The sequence below is a fragment of the Rhizoctonia solani genome, chromosome 16 (genome assembly GCF_016906535.1).
Source record: "Rhizoctonia solani chromosome 16, complete sequence".
In the NCBI taxonomy this organism is placed as follows: Eukaryota; Fungi; Basidiomycota; class Agaricomycetes; order Cantharellales; family Ceratobasidiaceae; genus Rhizoctonia; species Rhizoctonia solani.
In genome coordinates this window covers 1,353,540-1,376,660 of record NC_057385.1, presented here as the reverse complement: position 1 = coordinate 1,376,660, position 23,121 = coordinate 1,353,540, and the positions used below count along the sequence as shown (strand labels likewise).

The 23,121-nt window shown below is 49.1% G+C and overlaps 7 protein-coding genes across 7 annotated transcripts; 4 read left to right on the top strand and 3 right to left on the bottom strand.

The window, feature by feature from the left end:
• Nucleotides 1–67: 67 nt before the first annotated feature.
• Nucleotides 68–3,403, bottom strand: RhiXN_01681 (HECT-domain (ubiquitin-transferase); the record flags this gene model as incomplete). Its single annotated transcript, XM_043321500.1, has 13 exons — nt 68–151; nt 188–305; nt 366–442; nt 496–631; nt 683–863; nt 920–1,052; nt 1,106–1,209; nt 1,264–1,358; nt 1,410–1,454; nt 1,508–1,972; nt 2,030–2,342; nt 2,391–3,234; nt 3,287–3,403. 13 exons carry the CDS (start codon nt 3,401–3,403, stop codon nt 68–70), a joined length of 2,712 nt encoding a protein of 903 aa, XP_043187323.1.
• A 949-nt stretch (nt 3,404–4,352) lies between these two features.
• On the top strand, nt 4,353–5,774 carry RhiXN_01680 (cell cycle checkpoint Rad1; the record flags this gene model as incomplete). The annotated part of the gene is made up of 9 exons (XM_043321499.1): nt 4,353–4,376; nt 4,428–4,496; nt 4,554–4,620; nt 4,678–5,029; nt 5,080–5,176; nt 5,232–5,243; nt 5,289–5,426; nt 5,483–5,547; nt 5,597–5,774. 9 exons carry the CDS (start codon nt 4,353–4,355, stop codon nt 5,772–5,774), a joined length of 1,002 nt encoding a protein of 333 aa, XP_043187322.1.
• A 110-nt stretch (nt 5,775–5,884) lies between these two features.
• Nucleotides 5,885–6,877, bottom strand: RhiXN_01679 (pyruvate dehydrogenase protein X component; the record flags this gene model as incomplete). Its single annotated transcript, XM_043321498.1, has 4 exons — nt 5,885–6,094; nt 6,142–6,615; nt 6,672–6,734; nt 6,788–6,877. The coding sequence occupies 4 exons, from the start codon at nt 6,875–6,877 to the stop codon at nt 5,885–5,887; spliced, it is 837 nt and encodes a 278-aa protein (XP_043187321.1).
• A 929-nt stretch (nt 6,878–7,806) lies between these two features.
• RhiXN_01678 (uncharacterized protein) lies at nt 7,807–8,730 on the top strand (the record flags this gene model as incomplete). Its single annotated transcript, XM_043321497.1, has 3 exons — nt 7,807–7,827; nt 7,890–8,219; nt 8,278–8,730. 3 exons carry the CDS (start codon nt 7,807–7,809, stop codon nt 8,728–8,730), a joined length of 804 nt encoding a protein of 267 aa, XP_043187320.1.
• Nucleotides 8,731–9,381: 651 nt separating this feature from the next.
• RhiXN_01677 (membrane permease) lies at nt 9,382–12,353 on the top strand (the record flags this gene model as incomplete). Its single annotated transcript, XM_043321496.1, has 14 exons — nt 9,382–9,399; nt 9,457–9,735; nt 9,801–9,893; nt 10,017–10,182; nt 10,276–10,387; nt 10,923–11,025; nt 11,084–11,304; nt 11,365–11,413; nt 11,551–11,593; nt 11,659–11,669; nt 11,735–11,768; nt 11,826–11,913; nt 11,984–12,097; nt 12,164–12,353. The coding sequence occupies 14 exons, from the start codon at nt 9,382–9,384 to the stop codon at nt 12,351–12,353; spliced, it is 1,521 nt and encodes a 506-aa protein (XP_043187319.1).
• Nucleotides 12,354–15,045: 2,692 nt separating this feature from the next.
• Nucleotides 15,046–19,426, top strand: RhiXN_01676 (sterol regulatory element-binding protein cleavage-activating protein; the record flags this gene model as incomplete). Its single annotated transcript, XM_043321495.1, has 7 exons — nt 15,046–15,113; nt 15,171–15,954; nt 16,015–16,235; nt 16,284–16,338; nt 16,396–16,647; nt 16,705–16,842; nt 16,895–19,426. 7 exons carry the CDS (start codon nt 15,046–15,048, stop codon nt 19,424–19,426), a joined length of 4,050 nt encoding a protein of 1,349 aa, XP_043187318.1.
• Nucleotides 19,427–19,704: 278 nt separating this feature from the next.
• Nucleotides 19,705–22,840, bottom strand: RhiXN_01675 (dynamin central region protein; the record flags this gene model as incomplete). Its single annotated transcript, XM_043321494.1, has 18 exons — nt 19,705–19,723; nt 19,774–19,943; nt 19,999–20,060; nt 20,112–20,178; nt 20,232–20,441; nt 20,492–20,546; nt 20,597–20,706; nt 20,768–20,917; nt 20,973–21,185; nt 21,286–21,405; nt 21,462–21,639; nt 21,698–21,739; nt 21,794–21,913; nt 21,975–22,206; nt 22,300–22,459; nt 22,522–22,581; nt 22,636–22,734; nt 22,790–22,840. 18 exons carry the CDS (start codon nt 22,838–22,840, stop codon nt 19,705–19,707), a joined length of 2,118 nt encoding a protein of 705 aa, XP_043187317.1.
• Nucleotides 22,841–23,121: the final 281 nt, after the last annotated feature.

Sequence of the window (23,121 nt, the reverse complement as noted above, 5' to 3'; positions counted from 1 at the left end):
TCATAGCGGCTGACTACAGGTACAAGGCGTGAAGAAAATACATTAGAATAGGGAATCATTTATTAGTCTATGACAAGTCGAAACCAGCGTTGGAGGATATGGCTTGAAGGAGTTTCTGGCGCATAATGTGTTCAGACGAGTATCGAGGAAGCTACGATACCACAAGATTAGTCACGTATAGACAAACCACGTCACAAGGCACGCTTGCCTTGAGAAGGTTCACACATGTGCTGGATGTGGGCAGCCGCTGATCATCAGATGTAGCGTCTCGAATCGCGAACCGAGGGTTGAGCTCCTTGAATCCCCTGCATCGAGATCAGAATGTGAGTTAACGTTACGCTGGTACGATCATGTTCGTAACTCACAAGAGAGGCGGCCGGCTGCAACTCGTGACGAATCGCAACAATGCCCTTCTTTCCTCTTGATTCATGGTGTTTACCACCTGAGCAAAGCTCGAATTAGTGGGTGCGGTAAGCAGAGGCAGGTGCTACTAACCTTCCAGAAGGTTTCGATTACTTCATGAGATTCGTCGTATAGCCCTCCATATACGCAGTTTGCGCGTAAATCGTCAATGTCGATCGCATCAGGAGTACCTCCAATCAGCATCTGAAGTTCTCTCTGGTCGAACATCCTAATTCATAGGTTGGCCATATGGCTATTGAAAAGTTAGCGACAGGCATACCTGATCCATTTGGCGTCGATAATATCGGCCAGACCCTCCATGAATGCATCCGTCTGCTTGCGGATTTGTGTTTTGAGGCGGTAATGTGCAACCATGAGGATGTACTGGTATCGATTTTCAGCCGTCACCGGGGTATCCGCTCCATTGGCGACAAGATTGGTGACAGTCACTTGGCCAAGGTCTAAAAAAGATTGGATGAGTTTGAGAGGGGATTTAAGATACATAGCATATACGTACAATCATCAGTCACTGTGAAATTCAGCGATAACTCTTCGGGGTTGCCTTTGTAATTCTTCAAGAACATCAACCCTTGGTAAAGCTCTGGGTCGAGCGAAGCTAAATCGTTAATGTAGCTTTCCCGGCCTAACATCTATGTGGTTTTTGATTAGTTCAAGAACAAATGAACAGCCAATTTCCTCATACCTTTGCCAAGAAGAATGGCGCAAAAGCGATATCCACCAAGATACCGTCGTACAGCGCCTTGCCCAACACACGGCCTACGAAACGGAACCACTCGAGTTGTCCAGCTATTGAAAAGATGCGATCAGTAGTGGTAAAGATAGTTCATTTAATGTACTCACACTCTTTAGCATATGGATGCGGGTTGGGGTATAGCTCCTGTTGTTTGTTCGCTAGCCATAGGCCACGGTCCGAATCGAACACTTCCTTGGCCAGTCTAATTGATTATAAGCAATTGTATCTCTTGTAATATTATACCTTCACTCACGAGGTCAGGAATTCCTTGAACACACCACCGCCATCGATACCAGCTCTACATACCAAACATCAGCAGCTGACTCTACCCAAGTATAGCCAATGACTCACTCTTCGTTGCCCCATTGATCAATAAAAGTGATCGAAATAGGAAGTTTCATGTCCTTCCTCATTCCGCTCAAAGCCTTGAACCCATCCTCCGCAACTCTGCCTCTACGAACAACAGCATTCGACCTTCTCCTACTACCATGCGAGAGTCCATCAAACATCTCTCCATTCCTCGCACGCTGCGCAAGATCCTTCCAATCTTTCGCTACGTACTGCCGGAAAACCTGTACGCGTACATCGAAGGGGATTGAGAACGGTATATGAGTCAGGATCTTGGACCTGGGAGATAAAGACGCAAGTTGCGCTCGAGTTGTACGCGAGGTAACGTAACCTGCACGGGATGTGGGAAACAGTATCTCTGGGTTGGTAGATTCCTCGTCTTCGAGGAGGGCAGCAGCACATATTTGTCGGGCATCACTAGCGTCGACCATTAACCAGTGACCTTCAGGAGTGAACTTTCTGCGAGAACTGTAGAACATTATGTATTAGGGATGATAGGTTTTGTGAAATTGGCCAGCCACTTACTCTCGTAGACATATACTTTGTAGTAGCTCTGTCCCCCACTCCCTCACCATACCAAAGTTTATGTCTCCCAGGCCTGGTACTCGGCGAGTGCCGATTACCGCTTCATGTAGGTAGAGTCTGAACACCACTCCGAGCAATGAGCGCCCAAAATGCGCAACTTCAGATGTCGAAAGTGGATTCTGAGCACTTTGGGTCTGGGGCGTTTGTCCAATTTGAGTAGAGAAAAACTCGTCGTCGGACATGGTGCGAAGCATATTGGTATATAGCACCGTAAGGAATACGAGGGGTGGCCATAAGCTCTCGGTTGAATCATCTAAGCCACATGTGAGCATACAATCGTGGGGTAACATGGTCGACTTACCAACTAACGAATCTAGGGCCTTGGTTCCCTGCCCGGCGCCATCTCCCAGCGTCCCAATGATTGGCCTAATCTGGCCTCGCCAGATACCCTTGACAATTCCATACGCACCACCAGTAGCTCCTGCACCCGTGGGCAAGGCAAGGATAGCGGCCAAGGTGGCGTCTTTCCTAGTTGGCCACGCGGACCAGAGACTGACAAAGAATCGACACACAGCAGCATCAGCGTGAGATCCTATCAGGGCCGTCAAATAGGCAGAATCGGTGAGTTGCTCGAGGCGTTTCCGCGTCCGTGGGCTCAACAACGGCTGAGCAGGGGCTTGAGCAGCTATCAGGGTCATCTCTACATCCGAATCTGTGTCTGAATCGTCATCAACAATAGTCTTATTTCCAGCCAAGCCTGAGCTGCTTTTACGGGGATCAAGTGCTCCAGTTGGAAGGCTGTCAAATACAGCAGCGAGGAGGTTCAGGTAGTCCCTCCGTTCATGATCCTTGAAGCGAGATAAAACCTTGACAGGGAGAAATGTGAACAAGTTGGCAGCAAGTTCAGATTTGGCTTCCTCTGCACTTCCTCCTGTTGTGTCCGAAGATTCCAGTTTACGAACAAGCGAGTAAAGATCGACACGGCCCAGATGCATGAACGGGAAGCGGGAAGAAATGCGTGTAACAGCAGGCAAAGGTAGGCGATAGGGTAAAGATGGAATAGCGAGTATTGAAGCAATAAATCGTTCGATGACCTCTTGGTATACAATGCCATTAGCCTCTTTCGTTGCATTTAATAGCGAAACAGGAGCTAGCGCAATGTCGATAAGTGGAGGGAGCAGTGGTGATGTCTTCAATTTGGGATCCTAAAGAACAGGTCAAAACAAGTCATTGAATACGAAGGTGTTTACTGCTTACCACAGACAAAATGGCGTGATTCAAATGAGGGTACATACACGTTTTGGCTGGAATGACTGTGGTGATGATACTCCGGGCAATGTCTTGGGTAGTCGCGGGTGGAAGATGTTTCGGCATTCGGTCCGGAATTAGCAGATTTTGTAGCACAGTAAGATGGTTTATCGTATGCGGAGACTGAGGAGAGGCAGATATAGTATGCAATAATCGGACCGAAAGTCGACACAAGATGTCTAGCCACTGGGTGGCATTTCGAGTTGAAAATGGTGCAAACAGTGCTAGCCAGGAATTAAATCAATAGGTACAACGGACATTTGGTGCAAACTTACCCTCACTGTCTGCTACGAACACACTCGACCAACGCCCCAAGCGCGCCTCTCCCTGATCACCCCTGGTTCCAGAGACAAGCAAAGATCGTGTCCATTCTATAGGGGAGAGTTGCCCAGGCCCAGATTCAAATATATTTGCATATTCTTTTCGAACAGCCTGTCTGGCTTGAACCCCCCGCCACCATATGGCAAGAGCTGTGGCACTATCATGCCTTCGCTGCTCGGCTTCTCGTGCTTGACGCCTGGCACGCGCTTCTGCAAGCAAAGACTCCGAAGACTGGGTCGAGCTCGAACCAGAGAGATTGATATTTCTTACTTTCCCCGGGCCAGTGAACGAGAATTGCATCACAGTACAAGGTAAGGTGCAAGTGAAAGAGAGATCTAGAGCTTACGCAGGTCCTAGGTTGCAAGTATCTTAATCAGCCCGGCGCTTACAACATCCAATCTGAAATCGAACCAGAGGGCGGTAAAGTCAATTTGTGTAACCCGATTGTTCACATGGTTTCTGTCACCTAGCCGAGATAGTTCTCGACGAATGTAGGTGTATTATAGCCACTCGAGTGACATGAGCGACACTGCTCGAGAGTACTTGAAATTATATTATGGGGTGATCGGTGTTTATTTTAATTTGACCTTGTCTGTGGCTGGCCAATGATCGACAGATTGCCCATTACGGAATAGAGCTCTTTTAGCTTCGACCACGATCCTCTGGCTCAGCTGGGAAGAAATTTGAATAATTAATGTCGCAGCAAGCCATTCCAGAAGTTAGTGATTGACATGTTCCTGAATGTACTCGGACTAATTGCATCGTGTAGGTTCTCCAGGCGTCAGTGAACGACGTCCGTCACTTGGCCAGCATGATCCGTGGCGTTGCATTCGTCAACGTGCGTCCTAGGGAATGTTTATTGTTCTACAATCAATCCAAACCATCCCTAGCATAGCGTGCAACTATCTCCATATCCGAGGCGGGCATCACCGTGACTGTTGAGGAAGCACGCTCACTTATTGGTGCGCCACATAGTCCCATCGGCTACACGTGCTGTTGACCCCACCTGCTATCATCAGCAAATGCATACATCCCTTACTCTCTATTCTCGAATTATACATTCAATCCACCGTCTGGTGACGCGGCCTCCTCCCAAGGATCTGATTCTCAATCACCGGCAGCGGTGTTCGAAGTCCAGCTTGACGTTCTGCTGGAATGCCTGAATATATTCGGCACGGCCGGTGGAAATTTACTTGTCAAGGGTGGGGCCGGCGCAGAACAAAAACCTCGAGGGAAAGCCCAAGGCAGAGGAAAAGGAAAGGAATGGGCCGACCTCAATGCAAATAGGCTGGATAATTACTTTACGTCAAGCAAGGCTACCGCATTGAGGATGAGTTACCAGGGGGAGGGATATCCGCTGACACTTCTTCTGTAAGTGTCTTAGTTTACTGAAGAGCATCAAGCCTCTCAGACTTTGGTAGAGCGGAAGATGCAAATGGACCAAAGACGACCTGTGAAGTGACCACTCTAGAGCCAGAGCCTAATCTGGAACTACCGTTTGACGATGACGAAAAGCGAGTAACACCTCGACCTCATAGAAATATACTCACATGCTACATGCAGAGTAGTAAAGCTTATTATGAAGGTGGGTTTGTCACCACTTACTGGCTCATTCCTGACTGTCCATTAGTCTGTATGGCTACGAGAGGCTCTTTCGGAGATCGACCAGTCCTGCGATACGCTAACCATCATATGCAACCCACCGGGTGGCGGAAAGAAGCAGTCCCCACTCTGCATACATGCTGTTGGGGCATTTGGTAGCACCGAGGTTTGATCCAACTCACCAGTTCTCCTGCCTACAACGCTGAATTTGTGTATTGATAGATGGATTACCCTAATGATCGTGAGGTACTCGAATTATTTGAATGTGTGGAGCGAGTTTCGTTCAAGTAAGTTACCGTGAAACTCTGATTGGATAGTATATTTATGTTATCGAAGCTATCGATATCGACATATTGCACGAGCTCTCCGGCCTCTTCAGAGCTCCCTGAAGGTTTCACTAAGAATCGACGGGGACGGGTTATTGAGTTTGCAATTCATGATGCCAGCCAGCCAAGGTGCATTGATCGAGTTCAAGGCATGTAGTATAATCATCTCAGCCTCTGTCTATGACTGATAATTCAACCAGTGCCTTGCTCTCGTTGACGAGGCTTGATGAGATGACTTTCATGTGAATATGACCCCAGAATATCTATAATAATGAACTGTACAATAGATGGACAAATCTTACAGTAGCCCATCAAAATAGCCATGTCGCGCAGGAGTCGTAGGTGGTATGACGGGAAGCTTGACGCCGGCAGGTTTGGGTGGCAAGTAGTCATCTATGATCGAATCGAAGGTCGCAGGGGCAGGTTTAGACGTGGTAAGCGATTTGTCTGCCCTGAGTGCCATACCCTCGACGATCAGCCTTCGTAACGTTGGTGCATCGATCTCGACCTAGACGCGACATTAGTAAATCATTAACATAAATAATGCATACACACCTTCTTAGGACCCTCTGCCTTGATCCCTGTCTTACCAACTGTGGCAGGCGTATCTTTCGGTTGAGTGACTTTGAATGTTCCTGTCGGGGTACTTGCCAACCCCAAATGCGCAAGGATATCACCCTTGGTCAGCATACCACGCACGCCGGTCCCCTTGATCTTCTTCGCATCTTTGGAAGAGACGTGGTGTTGAGCCAACAAACGCATGACAGATGGGAACAACGGTCCCTTGGGGAAATCATGATGTGTTGAACTGGGGGCGGCAGATTCCGGAGCAGAAGGGGAAGACCTAGATGTTGGGGCGGTGCCAGCTGAAGACGCGCTGGTGGATTGCTCCTCCTTTTTGGGGGATTTAGAGGATGACGATTCTGATTCTGATTCTGCTGGAGCTTGGATGTTGGAGATATCGTCGCCCTCTTCAGCGAGTAATGCGATAAGGGTACCCACAGAGACATTTTTGGCACCATTTTCAACCTGGCGATTGATGAAGTTTGTAATTTTGTCGGCTAGATAGATTAAGGGGTACCTACCAATATTTTACCGAGCACTCCATCGTCTTGAGCCTCGACATCCATGGTTGCCTTGTCGGTTTCCTACCCTGAGTTCAATACAATAGCAAGGAGAAACGCGGGCAGAACGCGCTCACGATTTCGAGAAGAATGTCACCAGCGGAAAATGATTCGCCCTCTTTTTTCTTCCAAGATGCGATCCCGCCTTCGGTCATCGTCGGCGACATGGCTGGGAACAGAAATTTCGATACAGCCGCACATCGTGCAGAGGTGTGCAGAGCTACATGTACGTTAGTGGAACGTAAAGTCATAATGTCTCCGCGTGCTTGCCTCTAAGACTTGCCGCTTGGAATGCTGCTCTGCGGACAGCATAGAAAGCGGTCATCGCGTTAGAGGCAGAATTGGATTGGAGGGCGTGGGACAAACTTTGCACTGCCACCAGGGCGTCTAAAATACCACAATTGTCGATCGCCGCGCCTCCCCCTTTAAGAATATCCCTTTTGAGACAATGCCTTCTCTTCAGTCAGGCGGCGAAACGTTCAGCCCGTAATGAACCAGGCTTATTATGCATATGGATCTTGATAACCCATCTATCATGGGCCTGAAAGCCTCCAGTTCGAGTTGAAACACTCTGCAGCTCCAAACCTCCTGCTATAGGCATGTGCCATCCAGCGCCCTGTGTCTATCCCACGTGAGGGCGGAAGAACACGGTAGATCCATACATATGCGCAATCGATGGGTCAAACAGATTTGTGGATTGGGTACAGCATGATCCCTAGCGAGACGAAATTCATTTGGCTCAGACAAAGGAATCCCTTCACCTTGAGCTTGTGAACACTCTCCGACCTCACTGCTTATCACATCACATAAACACAGCAGAAAAGTTAAATACGCACAGTATCAAGGCTGCGTGGTTATTGTTTCTCGATTTCCCCTCGTTCATTCTATCCGCTTCACGACTTGGTTACGACAGATTGGTGGTGGCTTGCTGTTTCAATCCTATCAGCCGTGGCTTTGGGTGTATTTATTCGTACGTTATGGACGACTTGTCTAGTCAGCCACCTCGACGACTCTGGACTGACCCGATACCGTGCAACTGTCAGGTTCTTAACTACCTGTATACGGACCCGACGGTGCAGGCCACCATCACGCAAGCATGACTACCCGTAACGCTAGCGTAGGTTCGCAATCCCTCGAGAACCCGACTTAAATTAAGCAATTGCATCTTTTCTGTTCTAGTCCCGAAAGTCAGAGAACCAACTCCCTCGGCCGATTACGATTGTTCAAACGGGGAATACGCCCTTAATTGGTTCTTGGTCTATTGATACACGGTTCACGCGCGGGTCACATTCGAGGTCTGGGTCGAATAGCCACTCCCGGTCGGGGTCAGGATACAGTCCCAGGGACCACCGGGATAGGAATGTAGGGCCAGTAGACCTACAACTTCGTACTGAGCATGGGGAAATTAGCGCGGCGTTTTCGGTTGTCGGGCGCGAATTTCATGGGACGGATTGTGATAGGGCCAATTTGGATGTTCAAAGTATCCACGGGAATATTGACGTTAGAGTGGTAAGTTTGGTTCCATCCTTCATAGTATGACACCTATGTATCTAACAAATGGCCACAGTCAAGAGATGCAGAGTACCGGTTCCGGCTTACGGCGAGTTCAGACACCGGCCGTGTAGTTATTGCTTTGCCACCCGACTTTGTGGGGACAATCACACACGGGGAGCGTACGTCATTTTCAGCGCGGGCGTTTCGGCTCGTGAGACTGGGCGCCACGGCCGCTACTATGCCTACAAACTGGTTAAATAGACCGCGCTCACGTTCTGGATCCCTTTCAAACTCGAAAGTAAGCTCGAACTCACGTGGGGTGGGTAATAACCGCAGCAGTGGTTCCGAGCTGGTGACAACTCGTGGAATGCGTCACTTGTCGGTCGAGCGTGATGGGACTTTGCGAGCAAGTGACGCTGTCGAGGTTCGAGCGGGGCGAAACGTACGGATTATTGTTTCAGGAGAACCAACGTGGCATGCGAATCCGTTAGTCGCCCGGGTGATGGGTATGTTTATGAAGCATTGATAACGTCGGGTCGGTTCTATTTTCGTTCGCTTGGTAGATGATAGTTGGAATAATTATCTGGATTCAATGCACTGTATCATAGGGCTCATATGGATATTCGAAACACTTCCGGTGATGGCATCACTCAGATAACTAAGCGAATAGTCGTGTATGCGCCGACCGAGACAGGACGTAAGATGAGGTCTGAAACGGCGGGTGGCTGTGGCAGAAGCAAATGCATTCTTGCGTTGGCGGCATGAGAAGCAGCGCGAGTATTGCTCCCCGCTGCCCGGAGTTATTGACTGGTGTGTGTTCGGAGCAGGCCAGACCCATGCTGTTGCCGATGTGTCACAGTACCAAGCAATGTCGAGTCAGCAGTGGCCGAGGAAGCAAAGCCTGCCTAAATCTGACATATTTCCCATACAGCAAGGGACTGGGCCAAACAGTCCGCGCCCGGATCTCTCATGTTTCAGGGCTTCCGGAAGTACGCCGGACGGGTGTCCGGGGGCTTGTTGATGTTACATGGTAATTGGCGTGATCTAAACCTAATACATATCTGTGGATAGCCTGATCGAGCCCGTACTCCCGCGTATATTAGCCCCCCATGATCTTCCGGTTTATTGTCAACCCCTGAATTCACCCTTTGCTTTTTGTCCTTCCCACCAGTTATAAATGGCCGTCCGCCGTGCAGTACGTCGGCATCACCCTTCTCAATTTCTCTGAACAATGTCTAACCTCTTCCTCCAGTCTAACATGATCACCCCTCCTGGGCTCACTGTCCCCATGAACGAGGAGAAGAACATCCAGATAACTGAGAAGGCCAACAAATCTATCGTTGGCCTATGGAGAATTGGCTCACGAGCCTCTTGGTCCGACGAGCCTGAGGAGCACCCCTCGTCCAGTAACATCAAGTTGCGTACCGAGAAAGGAGCCATAGACGCCCATGTCGTCGTCACAAGCTACGCTCGAGATGACCGCCCTCAAGTCGATGTGTCGACCACTACTGGCCCTCTCACCATTCGAATGGTAAGCACGTTGCTCGATTCTCGCTTAAGCTGACCTCAGTCTGACCAACATTTTTGGAATCTTAGACTCGAACTGAGAACTCTCGATTTGACCTACGTGCCGAGTCCCATTCCGGTGCTATCACCGTGTATCTTCCCACTGATTTCCATGGAGTAATCGTAAGTTTGCTTGCTTTGATCCCCATTCGAGTTTAGCGCATATGAATGTCTATCAATACGCATTGAACCCCTTTTATCGCTTCCGTAAATAGAGACCTATACTGACATAAACCTTGACGGTAGATGTATCGATCAAGGCACCTTGCGACGTTCTCTCGCCTTGCAGCAAGCCTCCGTGGGGTTACAATGACAAGCGCACCCATCGGGTGCGACGGTGAGGTCGATTGTGACAACACAATGGAAGTAATCTACTCTGACCGCGCTATGTGTTGCGACGAAATTCCCAAAGGTGAGCCTTCGTGATCAATTTTACGCACTCCCCCCACCCGAAATGTCCGCTATATTGTCCCTGATGGGTTGCTCATATTTATTTTTTAATCAGATTGTGATGGGATCAAAATCAATTCCCCTCGAGGCCGCATTCATTTCCTGGTCGCTGGGGAACACCCACCTGCCTTTGGCGGAATGTGGGATCACCTTAAGACTGCCATCGGGTTTGGCCGTACCCTACCCATGGTCAAGTGCAAGAATTAAATCGAATCGAATCAAACTGAAATAAACGGATTACTATACTATGTTTACCTTCACCTATGACCAAGTTTATGCGCCCTTCTTTTTCTGTGCATCCACATTCAAGACCCTCGGGACTTTCCTCGCATATTCAATTTGTAGCTTTCTTCTGTGTATCTCGTTTTTCGGAGCCTCGTTCGTATCGTTTCCCTTTTTGTATGGCTTCCTTGTGTATTCTATATGGTGATTTTCTATTCTATACAGCCAACTTGCTAGTAATCTAAACATTATCTGGATAAATGCGCCACGGAACCTTCCGTGGCTGACAAATAGAGTTTAACGTACAAAGCCGCGTGACATCATGTCATGAATTAAGTTGGTCGCATCGGCTCTCCATTCTCCTTCTAACCGTCATAGGCGTTCAACTGAGACATGGTAAGTATACCAGCTGCTTGCATAGTAATGTCGATGGGACTGAGCAGAACGCCCCAGGACCTATCAAGGTATCTGACATATCAGGTGCGGACTCGATGCCATCACGGATGATCTGGACTCGAATATTCACTACCCTCTAATTCAGCTCTTCAATACACTATTCTTCCTCTGGTTTACTGCCGAAAACGTAAGGGAGTTGTTATAACTTGACTCGCACGAGGAACTGAAACATTATGTGCTCATAGCTTTTCGTCTTCACGTTGTCTTTGGGTCTCCGTGATCCTACCGATGTCGATCCCATCCCATACCCTCGCTATGGCTTCGGTGTCGGACGCCGCACGCTATTGACTCCAGCTCCTTGGGCATTCGCAATCCTATTCCTTGTGCATGTGCTATTCGCTGGTTCAATTGCATTTGTTCAGTGGACTGAGCGGGGCAAAGAAATTATTATTCGTGGGCTTACTTGGTATGACTTCGTTGCCTCGTTTTGTGGCACGCACTAACTTGTTTTGTGCTGCAATGCAAGGCGATGGTCGGCCCTGATGCTGACTTCTATTGTATGGACCGCTGCATGGGTGCGGCAGTGGTATGTATTTGCATGGTTTGTGTCCATCATTGTATCCCTGTTGGCTGCACAGACGTATTTGGCAATCAAGGCGAGCAGCACGGCATAATCCTATCGATCTGTATACTAATCATTCTATTGTTACAGAAAGAGTTCCGTGTGGTCTCTGGGTTTAACTGGCGCGAAGAAGGTCGGTAGCCCACTTTTGAACTTGCAAGTTGCCCATAACTAACCTAATTGACTGTTGTGGTTTAGTCTTTGTCTATGTGAGTCTAGCTAAGCTTGAACTTGGCGTTCGCCATTCTGTTGAGTCACTAACTCGATTGATCAGATTCCATTTGCGTTATATGATGGTTGGACTTTGTGTGGGTGTCCATCACACAAAGTATTGATAGAATCTGACGAAATGCAATTCATCTCAGTTATCTTCACGATCTCTACATTCGCCGCGTTCGCACCAAATGCGATCTACTCGGGCTTAGGAACAAAGATCGCCGCCATCTGGCTACTGTAAGTTCCTGAACCCTCTTCCGTGCAATACAATGCGCCGTACTTGTTTTGGTAACCCGCCCTATCGCAGCTCGCTTCTCGTCGCAACAGCTCACGGCCACGCATTCTTTACTCCAGGGGGGAACATTCCGGGAAACGTGGCCGTGACCTGGGGCATATTCGCGATCTTTGCGGAACAAATCGAGTAAGTTTCCTGTTCTCGCACGACTCCCGTCACTCCTTCTTCCATGCACTTACATTTTTCTCATAGACCGTCAGTAAAGTGGGCCGCACTCGCTCTCGGCATCATTTCGGTCTTTGCTATCGCGCGTAGCGTGTACGTGATAGCAGAAGACATCAGGGCTGGAATTGGAGGTGGTGCGATTAGGCTCCCACCCGATGAGGAGCGCGTGCCAGCGAATGGTGCGAATGGAACCAACGGTCACACTGGTAGTGCTTAGGCAACATAGTTGCGATAATCGTATCTGGTAAGGGTTCTGTTTTGTATGTGCCCGACATGATCCTGTAGCGTTTTGTTTGCTGGCGATAGGTAATGAATCCTGTAATTATATTTCAATTTTGGACATTATTACATTGCCAATCTGTTTTGCAGCACATCACATGAAACTTGGGGAGTGTGGTCTCGGCAAACGTTTTGTTAGAAACCAAGATGTAAGCCTGGCCTGTCAGAAATTAATAATAAATTTGTTTCAGAGAATTATTACAACGCCCCTTACATACGTACGTATGTTTGTAGAAGGAAGGTCAAAATCCGAGCCTCAGCGTTGTACCGTGGCGAGCGCTTAAACAAATCGCCTAACTGATTCTAACGCCAGGCAGGCTGAATAGCTTTCACCCCCACGAAGTCCATCCGAGGGCGCTTCTAATGGCACTTCTTGTTTCCATAAAAAAAATTCTGTTGCCGGGGGAATATTCTTAGTTTGTTGTCTGGAGTTCGTGATAATACTATAGGCTTCTAGCCGATGCATCTTGCCCTCGGCGTATCTTTCCATTGCTTCTGCGTGCGCGCGCCGAAATCTGAAATAGTTCTGGTATCGGCTCGAATCTATGTGGCTTGGAAAACCAACAATGCGACTTGCAACCGAATCGGCGCGGGTTGCGAGAGTCTCGCTTGCTTGCATACAGTGTTTGCTGCGGCTGAAACTTGAACGCCCTCGAAGCATGGGTCCAGCCAACTTTGTGATATACAATCGATTATGTATTATAGCACAGACCCTATGAGCTCAGACATTAAAGTAGGCGCCAACGTATTTGACAGCTAAGCACGGTAAAATGAGGGTTGCTTGGGCTTGCAGGGTACACGCGTCATTACAGGACCCCAGTAAAGGCAAATGACGGGGACTGCTCAAGGTTTGGATCCCTGCGCAGTATTGTGCAAAGGGTTGGATAAACAAGAAACCATAAACATTTTTATGGTGATCAGCTGCAAAATAGATGTAATAGGCCTAGGCCGACGATACTATTTATTCTTAAATTGTTCTTCTTTGCCTTAAGGGGGCATTGAATTAAACGCGAATCAGCTCTTTGACACGGTTGTTCTAAAAGGCGTGGATGATCCCGCCCTGTATCTCGGTTATGCTAAGGACTGGCATATAAGTGACCTCACTTCTGGTGCCTACTGTGGCTGAAAGCGGAGGCTAGGTACGTAGACGATTTAATCCGCTTCATTATATCGAGTCACTTGTAGGTTCGATACGTTGGATGGTACAGCCTTCTGACGTGTGCGGCACGTATTCATATCGCGTACCACCTATTTAGCGATCTTGCTCGTGTACGGACCATATTTGAGATTTTTATAACCGTCCCGTATAATTAAGACAAAGTGGTCTCAAGTTCCTATTCTGAAACAACTGCATACATTTGTGTAACCCCTATCGGTGAAACCCATGAGTCTGAAACTCAAAGTGCTTGGTCACTGGACCCAAAGCGAGGTAAACTACCAATTACGGAATATACATCGTTTTAATCTACACCCCCGAGCGCCGTCGAGGAAGTGCAGTCCCTGATTAACTGGCCCCACATCATAGGTTATTTTGCAAAGGGGGATCGGCGGGGGTGATCGACGCCACTCTCCCCAAATGCGGCATTAAATTGAGGATTGACTGAATGGTTTGGTCTACTTGGAGTCCGTGTTTCTTGACAGACCGATAATGATTGCTGTCCAAAAGATAGGCCTGATTTCTGATTGTGGTGGCACTTGATATTCAATTCGGCCTAGTCCTGAGATGTAGTTGCTGAAGTCCGCGTCTGGGGCCAAGGTCTAGGCCTGACTGGAGTTCTCGTAATCTGCAATGTGCATATATCTATCTCCACGTGGTCTAGAGGCATGGAAGTAGCCCCCTTGAGCTGCCGCCACTGGTACTGAATAGATCTACAGGCCGGGAACCGATCCCCTGAGGAAGCACATTTTCTCGGTAGTTTTTTTGGTTGTTGCCTGGATGGACAGCTCGCGGTATCGACGTAATGAGACGAAACCAGTTCGCAGATCCAAGCGATTACCGTACTAAGTATATTCGAGAATGTTAGCACCCATCTTCTGCTCTATCGATGGCTCGGAACCTATCGCGGAGGATTTCCTCGCCTCGGCCTTGTCGACCACGCGTGGTTGCAATGGATACGTACGCTGGAGACTCGGATGGTTGTACTTGTTGCTGGCCCTTCGGACTAGATTAAAACAACGTGTACGACGGTAAACCTAGCAACGGGAGGAATGCCATCGTCACTGTACCCGGCAGCATCGATGAAGCCAAGGCTGGGTTTGGGTGGGCAAGTATAGTTTGCATGTACGATTCGACCAGCTATATGTGCAATGAATGAACGAACGGTCCAATGTTGAGCTGTGTTGGAGTCATATGATAGATGATAGATAATAATAATACAAGGCCGTTGGGTAGAGTCTGAAAGACAAGAGTTTGGGAGCAAGGAACCGAGCGCTAGTGAATAAAGTTACGTGATGCCGAAGCTAAGCCGGCGGTTCTTCATTGGATCAACTGTGACTCTGGCTTTGTAACTTTACCTCGTTGCTATATCTCGCCGCCTGGCACACCTTTTTTCTTGCTATTTTTTCGACGCCCTCGAGTTGGACATTGTCATTGGCAAAAAAAGGGATATCGACGTATAAACGGGTTGCACATGAGCATTGGTACAAGATGGGGCTTTCGCCGGCGACCTGTCTCTCAGTTGTTTTATGACTTCGGCATGTACGTGTTCATGGTTTATCATGGGGGTTAATACGTACGAATTACTTTGACATTCAGACACTGTGCGACACATCAGATCCGTGTTATTCTGATATGCGGATTTGTGATTACTTCGCTTTTCTATCCTGCACTGGCCATATACTTTTCGCATCAGCCGCTTTCTCACTTTAGCACACGCATCCTCGACTCACTGTTCCTGCCTTCGGCCAACGATGCGTTCCATCACAACGACCTCCATGACTTTTGGCAAGGCTATGACGCCCTCAAGATTCGCACAGACGCTGCTGCAAGAGCTCGCTGTGGTACCGAACACACCGTACGCGTCGATCGCTTGTTTATCCCCTCCACTATCCCCGACCCCTTTGGAGCACTTAATCTTCAGACATTGCTCCCTACTCTCAATCTCCTAACCACTCTCGAAAACCATCTGACACCAGAGCTCCCATGCGTTCGTCTGCTTGAAAACACTTCCCCAGCGACGCCTCCTTCCCACAAGTGTCTTGTCATTAGTCCTACAGCCCATTGGAGCGATGATGCAAACATCATTGCCACTGACCCTCATCTATACACATCTCTCAACAAGGCGCATCGCAACGTATCCCGCGGTGGAATCCCTCTAACGGCTGAAATGGCGCTCGCTGGGAGGCTTACTACCGACCATGCTGGGTACGGCTCTATCATCGAGTCTAGCAAGTTCCTTTCCGTGTCGTTTTTCTTTCGAGAAGATGATTGTCATGCGAACGTTGGTCATGATGCATGGAGAAAGCTCGTCGAATCATCCGTGCCAGATGGGGCTGAAGTCGTTCCTTCAGGCGACCAACCGAAGCTTCTTGCGCTTGAGGTAATGCTAGTACACTTGTATGTGCTCTTGCTACGTGGCTGACTCTTAATTGCTTTCAAGTTTGCGGCGTTACCCAAGAGTTACTCTCCTTGGGTCTCTGTCGGACTCTACGTAGTCTACATAATCATATTCATACAGCTTTCCGGTTCGATGCGTCGTATGGACTCGGTTCATTCTCGCTTTGGATTGACATTTACTGGTATGGTCGAAATCCTCGCCTCTACTATCACCAGTGTGAGCGTTTGTGCTATCGCTGGATTCCGAGTCACCATGGTTCCATGGTATGTCCTATTCTAGTTCTTCTTCTTGATCTGACCCCCTTCGTACAGGAGTATTCTGCCAATAGTCATTGTTATTGTAGGCGCGGAGAACATGTTTGTATTGGTATGCCATCGCACCATTTCAGCTCGTAAGGTTGCAGTGGCCTGATTTCCTATTTAGATGGAGGCTGTCCTGGCCACATCTATCTCTCTCCCTATTCGACGACGGATAGCGGAAGGGCTGCAAAAGGCTGGAGTCAGCATTACTCTCAAGCTCATTACCTACAACGCCGTCCTGGGAACCATTGCCTATTTTTCATCAGGAGCCATTCGCCAATTCTGTGTCTTTGTGATTGTTGTACTTGTCGCCCACTGGTTCTTGATACACACATTCTTCTTGGCCGTCTTGAGTATAGACTTGCAGCGCTTAGAGGTGCGTACTAGCTTTCCTATTCTTGGATCCAACGAAAATGACTCAATCTATGAGCAGCTTAGTGACGTACTACGACAAGGTTCTTCGTCACCTCGCAGTGCTTCGAATGCACCAGATCATCGCCGTTCTAGGACGAGGTTCGGAATTAGGCAGATTTTCAAGACCAAGGCGGCAAGAAATGTTAGCCTCATGCTGGTCAGTATTTCATTTCGGGTGTTATCTGTGTCTCAACTCGTCCTGGATCTAGGTATTGGCGATCACTGGCGGACTATATTATTATTCCGGGCCGCTTGCTTCATCGCGAGTGGTGGAGAGCTCGAACAACGCTTTGAGACCGAGAGACAAACCATACACCATCTCACCCCAACCCAATCCGTATCAACACCCCACACAGCGCCATACCACCCTAGCTCACATGTCCCCCACGAGCCGACCACTCCGCACTCCCGTCGACATCCGTGATAATCTGGCGCACTCTCAACCCGCCCAACGATCCCCTCGTCCACATCCGGATCGAGCCCCCTGTTCTTGTGTTGTTCCCCCAGCCGCAGATGCGCGCGAGAGCCAAGCCAAGCCCATGGGCTGGAGCTACCGCATGCGCCGTTTGCGCCCTGTACTTTGGACCCTCAAGGTGCTGATCCTACCTATCGCTGCGACTCTGGCCGGGCTATACGGAATTTTGCTGCATCTGTTGCGAAACGCTGAGCTTCGAGCCGCACAGCGTGACCGCATCGATTCGTTGATCGAAGGGGACGCAGAGGAACACGAGCGAGAGAGGGAGCGGGAGCGGGAGAGGGAAGAGCAAGAAAAGAAGATTGCTGGGACTTTTACTACTTTGCCTCGGGGATCCAAGTCCGACCTGGGGAAGATACAGGCCAGCCGAGACGGAAAGGTTGTTGCAGCCGTGAGCGTGGAGGGTGTTGTCTTGATATGGTCAGACGCAACAAAGGCGGGGATTAGTAGACCGGCTAGCCCCGGGAGGATGGGCCAGGTAAATGGTCCAGGGAGCAACGGGAGCAAGTCCGCTCGCTCTCCGCCGATTGTTATTCCCGTCCCTGTCGCTGGAATGCGCGCAACCTCGCTTGCCATCGATTCCAAAGGAAGAAGGCTGGCTGTAGCCGGTGGCGGAGTGATTCAGATTTGGGACATTAGCCAAGGCGCTCCGGTTCTAGGTAGACGGTTGCTTCAGAGCACAGGCGACACTGTTCGGGAATTGAAGTTCCTCAAGAGCAAGCAAAGCGAGCATTTTGGTGCATTCCCCTCGTCTTTCACTTCGACGCAGCCGTCGCCCAAACACACTCTACTCGCTGCCTATGAAGACGGAACTGTGTTGGAATGGGATTGCGATAGCGGAGTTGTACTCGCACGAATTGTCCCTCGGTACCCGCAGTCCCGAGCCTCGCTTTTCGTCCGGGAGACGTTTGTGGCGATTGCGTTCTCTAATCCAGATGGGCATATTGATGTTTATCGCCGTCATCTAGACAACGACCGGGTGGCGTCCTACACTCCCGTAATGTCTCCAAAAGTATCGGGCGTTGTTGCAATCGACGTGCACGAATGGTCGTTGGGGATTTTGCTTGCAACTCTTACTAGTACTGGTCATGCAGCCGTCTGGGGCACAAACATCGCACCGATCGTCGAGATGGACGTCTCTTTAACTCTCCACAACGAGGATTCGTCGGTCCCGGAAGCCTCGCCCAACGGCGGTCGCATCGTCTTGCTACCCGCACCGCCTGCGCCGCCTCCCTGCCGACAATGCGGCCTGCCTCCCCCTTGTACTTTCACAGTTGCCTTTGCGCTTCCTTCGGCCTTGAATTCACCGGCAAACCATAATCCTACCGTCTACATCCGTCGTGCGTCGGTCCTGTACCAGCCCGGTCGATGCTCCTGTCAGCCAATATCCATCGCATCCACGCTCGCCGGTCCTCGTGTTATCTCTTTTGGGTTCCCATCCGGGGTACGGGTGGTCAGTGGGTTAGGAATCGGGGGTGTCAACGGAGGGACCGCGGTCAATGAATTCCCCGTATCTATCCATGGCCTTCGGAGAGCGAGTTCGAGTTACGGCCGTCATAGTTTCGAAAGCTCGTCCAGCACCGGAACCGAGGACTTGACTCCGGATGCATCCAAAGACTACTCTGGGTTCCTGGCACCTCCCGCAACGAACGGTGCCTCCACCGAGAATGGGCACAATCATAGCCCGAAGCATGTAGTGGGGAGTGATGTCAGATGGGAGCAACATACAATTGAAGAGTCTTGTGAAAATGGACAATGGGAGATTGTTGGCACTCGTGTGGTGGGGATTCGGCGTAAATCTAGGGCACATAAGCCAGGTAGCGAAAGTGGCGTCTCCGGTTCGTCAATCATTGCAACCAAGCACGAGAACTTGCCAAATTCAGTGTTGGAGCGATGGGAGGTATGGCAGGTGGATACTGCCACAACAGAGTTGCCCCGAGGGACGTCGACTTTATCCAGACTTTGTGAAGGCCACGAAGCCACTCCTGCTCGGACTAGCCGTCAATCAGGCGAATCCCCCGACTCTCGGCACTCGCCCCATATATCGCGCATCTTACGACTAGGGCGAGCCGCCGAGGCTCAACTGCCATCTTCCCCGCTGTTATCCGGGGGTCACTCGTCGATTGACCCACGCGACCTCTCTTACCCTCGCTTACCTTTCACCCGGATATACTCCACAAACGCATCGTACGATAGGCTGTTTACTGCACTCGGGAATACTATTGGGGTGCTACGGCTCGATCATCCTACGTCCAGTGGCCGATGATGCTTCGCCAAGGTTTCGATACTAGACTCTTTTGATATTTGTTCGTTCAGATCTCTCTGCCATGTATCTCTCTTGCTTTGCGGGCCTTTTCTTTCTTGTGTTTTGTTTTCTTCGGAGAATCCAGCAATGTATATTAGTAGTATGATTCAAATCATTGAAACGAGAAACACTAGAGACTACACATATAGGGGCGACATTGAGAAAAACCAGAGAGCCATCGGATTAAGAGTGTATCTATGATTTCACCCGCACAAGCTGGCGAGAATAAGATTATGTTTCTAGACCGAAGCGACAATCCTGAAGCAGAACGTCAGTTTGTAAAAGGGGGAACCCACAGGAGCACTCACTCATCCGCCTTGTTCAAAGCACCAAGCATCTGGACTACCTCCTTTCTCCTGCTGACCACGTAATCGGACTCCTTGAGCAACTCGTCCAAAACATCAGGTTTGTACAATTCCTGGAGGAGTTCACGCTGGAGGTTCTCTTTGGAATGATTGACCAAGGTCAAGGAGATAGCCTGATGGAAATCGTGTAAGCGAACCATTCATTATATTATTACAAAAATGCATTACCTTGGGAACCATGTCGATCATTTCACGCTTGACGATGTTAAAGTAGGAAGTGATGAGCAGCTCTGGTACAGTTGTCAATGAATTGGCACAAGTACACAGGAGTTATCACTCACTAATGACTTCCGTTTCCATCGTCTCCCTATCACTCAACTGGGCTTGGGGGCGAATAACCGCAGGTGGCTACAAGAGATTTATCAAACACCACCCAAAAACCGAGCGTTCGAGCGACTTACCGCCTCCATGACTGCAGCGCCCTTCTTCTTCGGCTGGTTCTTATTCCCGGAGAAGAAGCTACCGAAGAAGCTGGGTTCCTCCTTCTTGGCTTCAACGTCAAGGTCCTTATTATTGTTAATTGTACCAGGAGCGAGTTTGCCGGTCTTGTGGTTGTCAGCAGGGGTACTGGGCCTATTTGCGTTCAATCGCTCGGTGACGATAGACATGGCCTGCAGGCATTGTCAGGTGCCAATGTTTATGATATATACGGAGATAGTACCTTGTGTCCGTTCAAGAAATCAGGATGCGTTGTGTTAACATAGCAAGCTTGCATGCTTGCAAAACAGTCAGAGTCAGCAGCACCGAAGAGGAAATACGAACTCACGCAACCATGTCTGTAACAAGCTTGGTCGTTGGTCCCATCGAGCTCTTGAAAAAGTTGATTACGACCGAGTTAAACCGATCTCGAAGCTGTGGGTAACGCTTGAATGCTTGCTAAACGAATAATAATAATAATCAGTATTACGAGTTAACCGCGGACATTCAGCATACATACAATCTTATTCAACAATTGACCCAGAATCCGAACTAGCTCGTCGTAAACTAGCTGGCAGCACTTCATGCTCGGCTCTTCGAGTCGTTTGATCTGTTGCTTTACAATGACTTCGAACGCCGTAGTGCCCACGAAGAGAGAGGGAGTTGAGCCCTGATAGTGTCCATGTTATTGAAAAGGCAACGGCAACTAGACCAAGAACGCTTACGGAAGAGTTGTACAAGATCGTACGAATGTCACCGTCCTTGACTTGATCGAATGGATCAATGGTCCGGACACCATTATTGTATAGCTCGTGGAAGACGAATGAAATGCGAGCACCGCCAGAGAGTTCGTTGAGAGATAAATCGTTTGTATTGCCATCGATCATAGTTCTGAATTCAGAGGTAAATTCCGTAATAACGTTGAGCACTACGCCGGACTGTGTACCCGAAAGCGCATGTGTTTAGAGCGTCGTGCCAAATTGAGTAGGACGTATTATTCATAAGTGAACGGGTCTATTGGGGCAGAGACTAACATACCGAGTTCGAGTCGCCCATCGGTCCTCCAAGCGTTTGCAACTCAGCGTTATACTTTTGCAGCTGCTGTTGAATGCGGGCTTTGATATCCGGCAGTGTGGCACGAATGTGGTGCATGAGAATCTAACCAAAAGTACTCAGAAGCTAATTCGATAAGAGGTGCAAGATTGGGGTCGAACCATATTCAACTTGCGAGCTAGGAAGGGAGTTCCACAGTACTGGCTCTTGCCCTTGTAGCTTGGATGGTTCTCGAAGAAGCTCCGTTCATGCTCAAGCGCAGCGGCAATGGCCTTGCTCTGTTCGATATCCCTTTGACCTCTGTTGACGACTGGTACATAACCAAGGCGAAGAGGAATACTAAATTGCAAGCGTTTAGGTTCCCAGGAAGTAGGGGTTGCAATTGATTACTACTTACACTCTTCCTGCCAGTACGTCAACGACATCGGTTCCTGGGTCCCTAATATCGTCCTCAGTCATCTACCGGTTTCTGAAGCTACCAGGATATACTCACATGAGGTCAATCTTGGTGAGCACACCAATAGTGCGCGTCCCTTCAGGATCCACCTCGCGTGCAAGCTTCAGACCATCCGAGTTGGCCAAATCGGTAGTTGCAGCGCTAACAGCAAGGACACTAGAGAAAGAATATATCAATCGCCAGTGGTTGGTAGGAAATCCACAAATCGAACGCTTACATCGCATTTGGTTTAGAAATATACTTCATTACCATATCCTTGATTTGACGTTCAATATCTCGTGGTTGATCACCAACGGGAACCTTGGTGAGACCCGGCAAGTCGACGAGAGTGAGTGTGAGCACATTGGGAGAAAAGATTCTCAAGTTGATGGGAACGGGAGAAATGCCTGCATTCTTTCCTGTCTTGAGCTCGGTATCTTTGACGATCTCAGCCCGAATCTTGGTAAAGTCTAATTTGACACGTTAATTGGGAGTGGTCAAGGGGGATCAGATGTGTCAAGTTCAGTGGAACTGTACATGATCTACTCTCTGTTTCCACATACCATGGAACTTTTCTCCTGGTAGGTGGAGGAACTCGCCCCATTCGTGTTCATTGGTCTCGTTCCCTCCCTTATTATTGGTCTGTTGTGCAGGAGGCGAGGTGGGTGGCGCAGCTCCATTTGGCTGGGCCCCAGGTATCGGACGATTAACCAATTGCAACACCTATAAGTTGGATATGTGCTCAGATACGGGGTCGTGTGGCTTGTATGATTAAAGACGCGTACCAATGGTCTACGCGTCACAATACCAGAACCACGAGGGAGAAAATCGCGACCGACAATATTCTATCAAAATGGTTAATACATCGATTTGAGTACTTATCAGACTCAATCGATCACCTCTAGAACACTACTCTTGCCGCTGGATTGGGCTCCCACTACGCATATCTGTGGCAGGTCGATCTGAGATGCACTGGAGCCGACGGCAGAGAACACATCCTGTGGTCCGTTTAGTTTACTACCACATTTCCTCCTGAAATCCACAGATACATACCTGCAATTTGTTGACAATCGACACGACCTCCAAGCCGAGACCTGACGACATGCTGTACCCGTGTGAGCTACTGGACAACCAGCACTATTGATTACGTATCAAACTACTCACTTGTCTCAACGTATTAATCTGGTAGATACTGGATTTAAGAAAAATATATGTCGTTAACGCGTCGCAAAACGTGAAGGTAGAGTGGTGGGTAGGACTGCGGTGGGCTTTCCTGGTCATTTTCCACGGGGCTGGCGCTTATTATTACCACGTTGGGCGATCATCTCAGAATTCGGATAAAGTTGGGTGCATTCAAGCATTGCTTTAACACGATTATTTAAGTA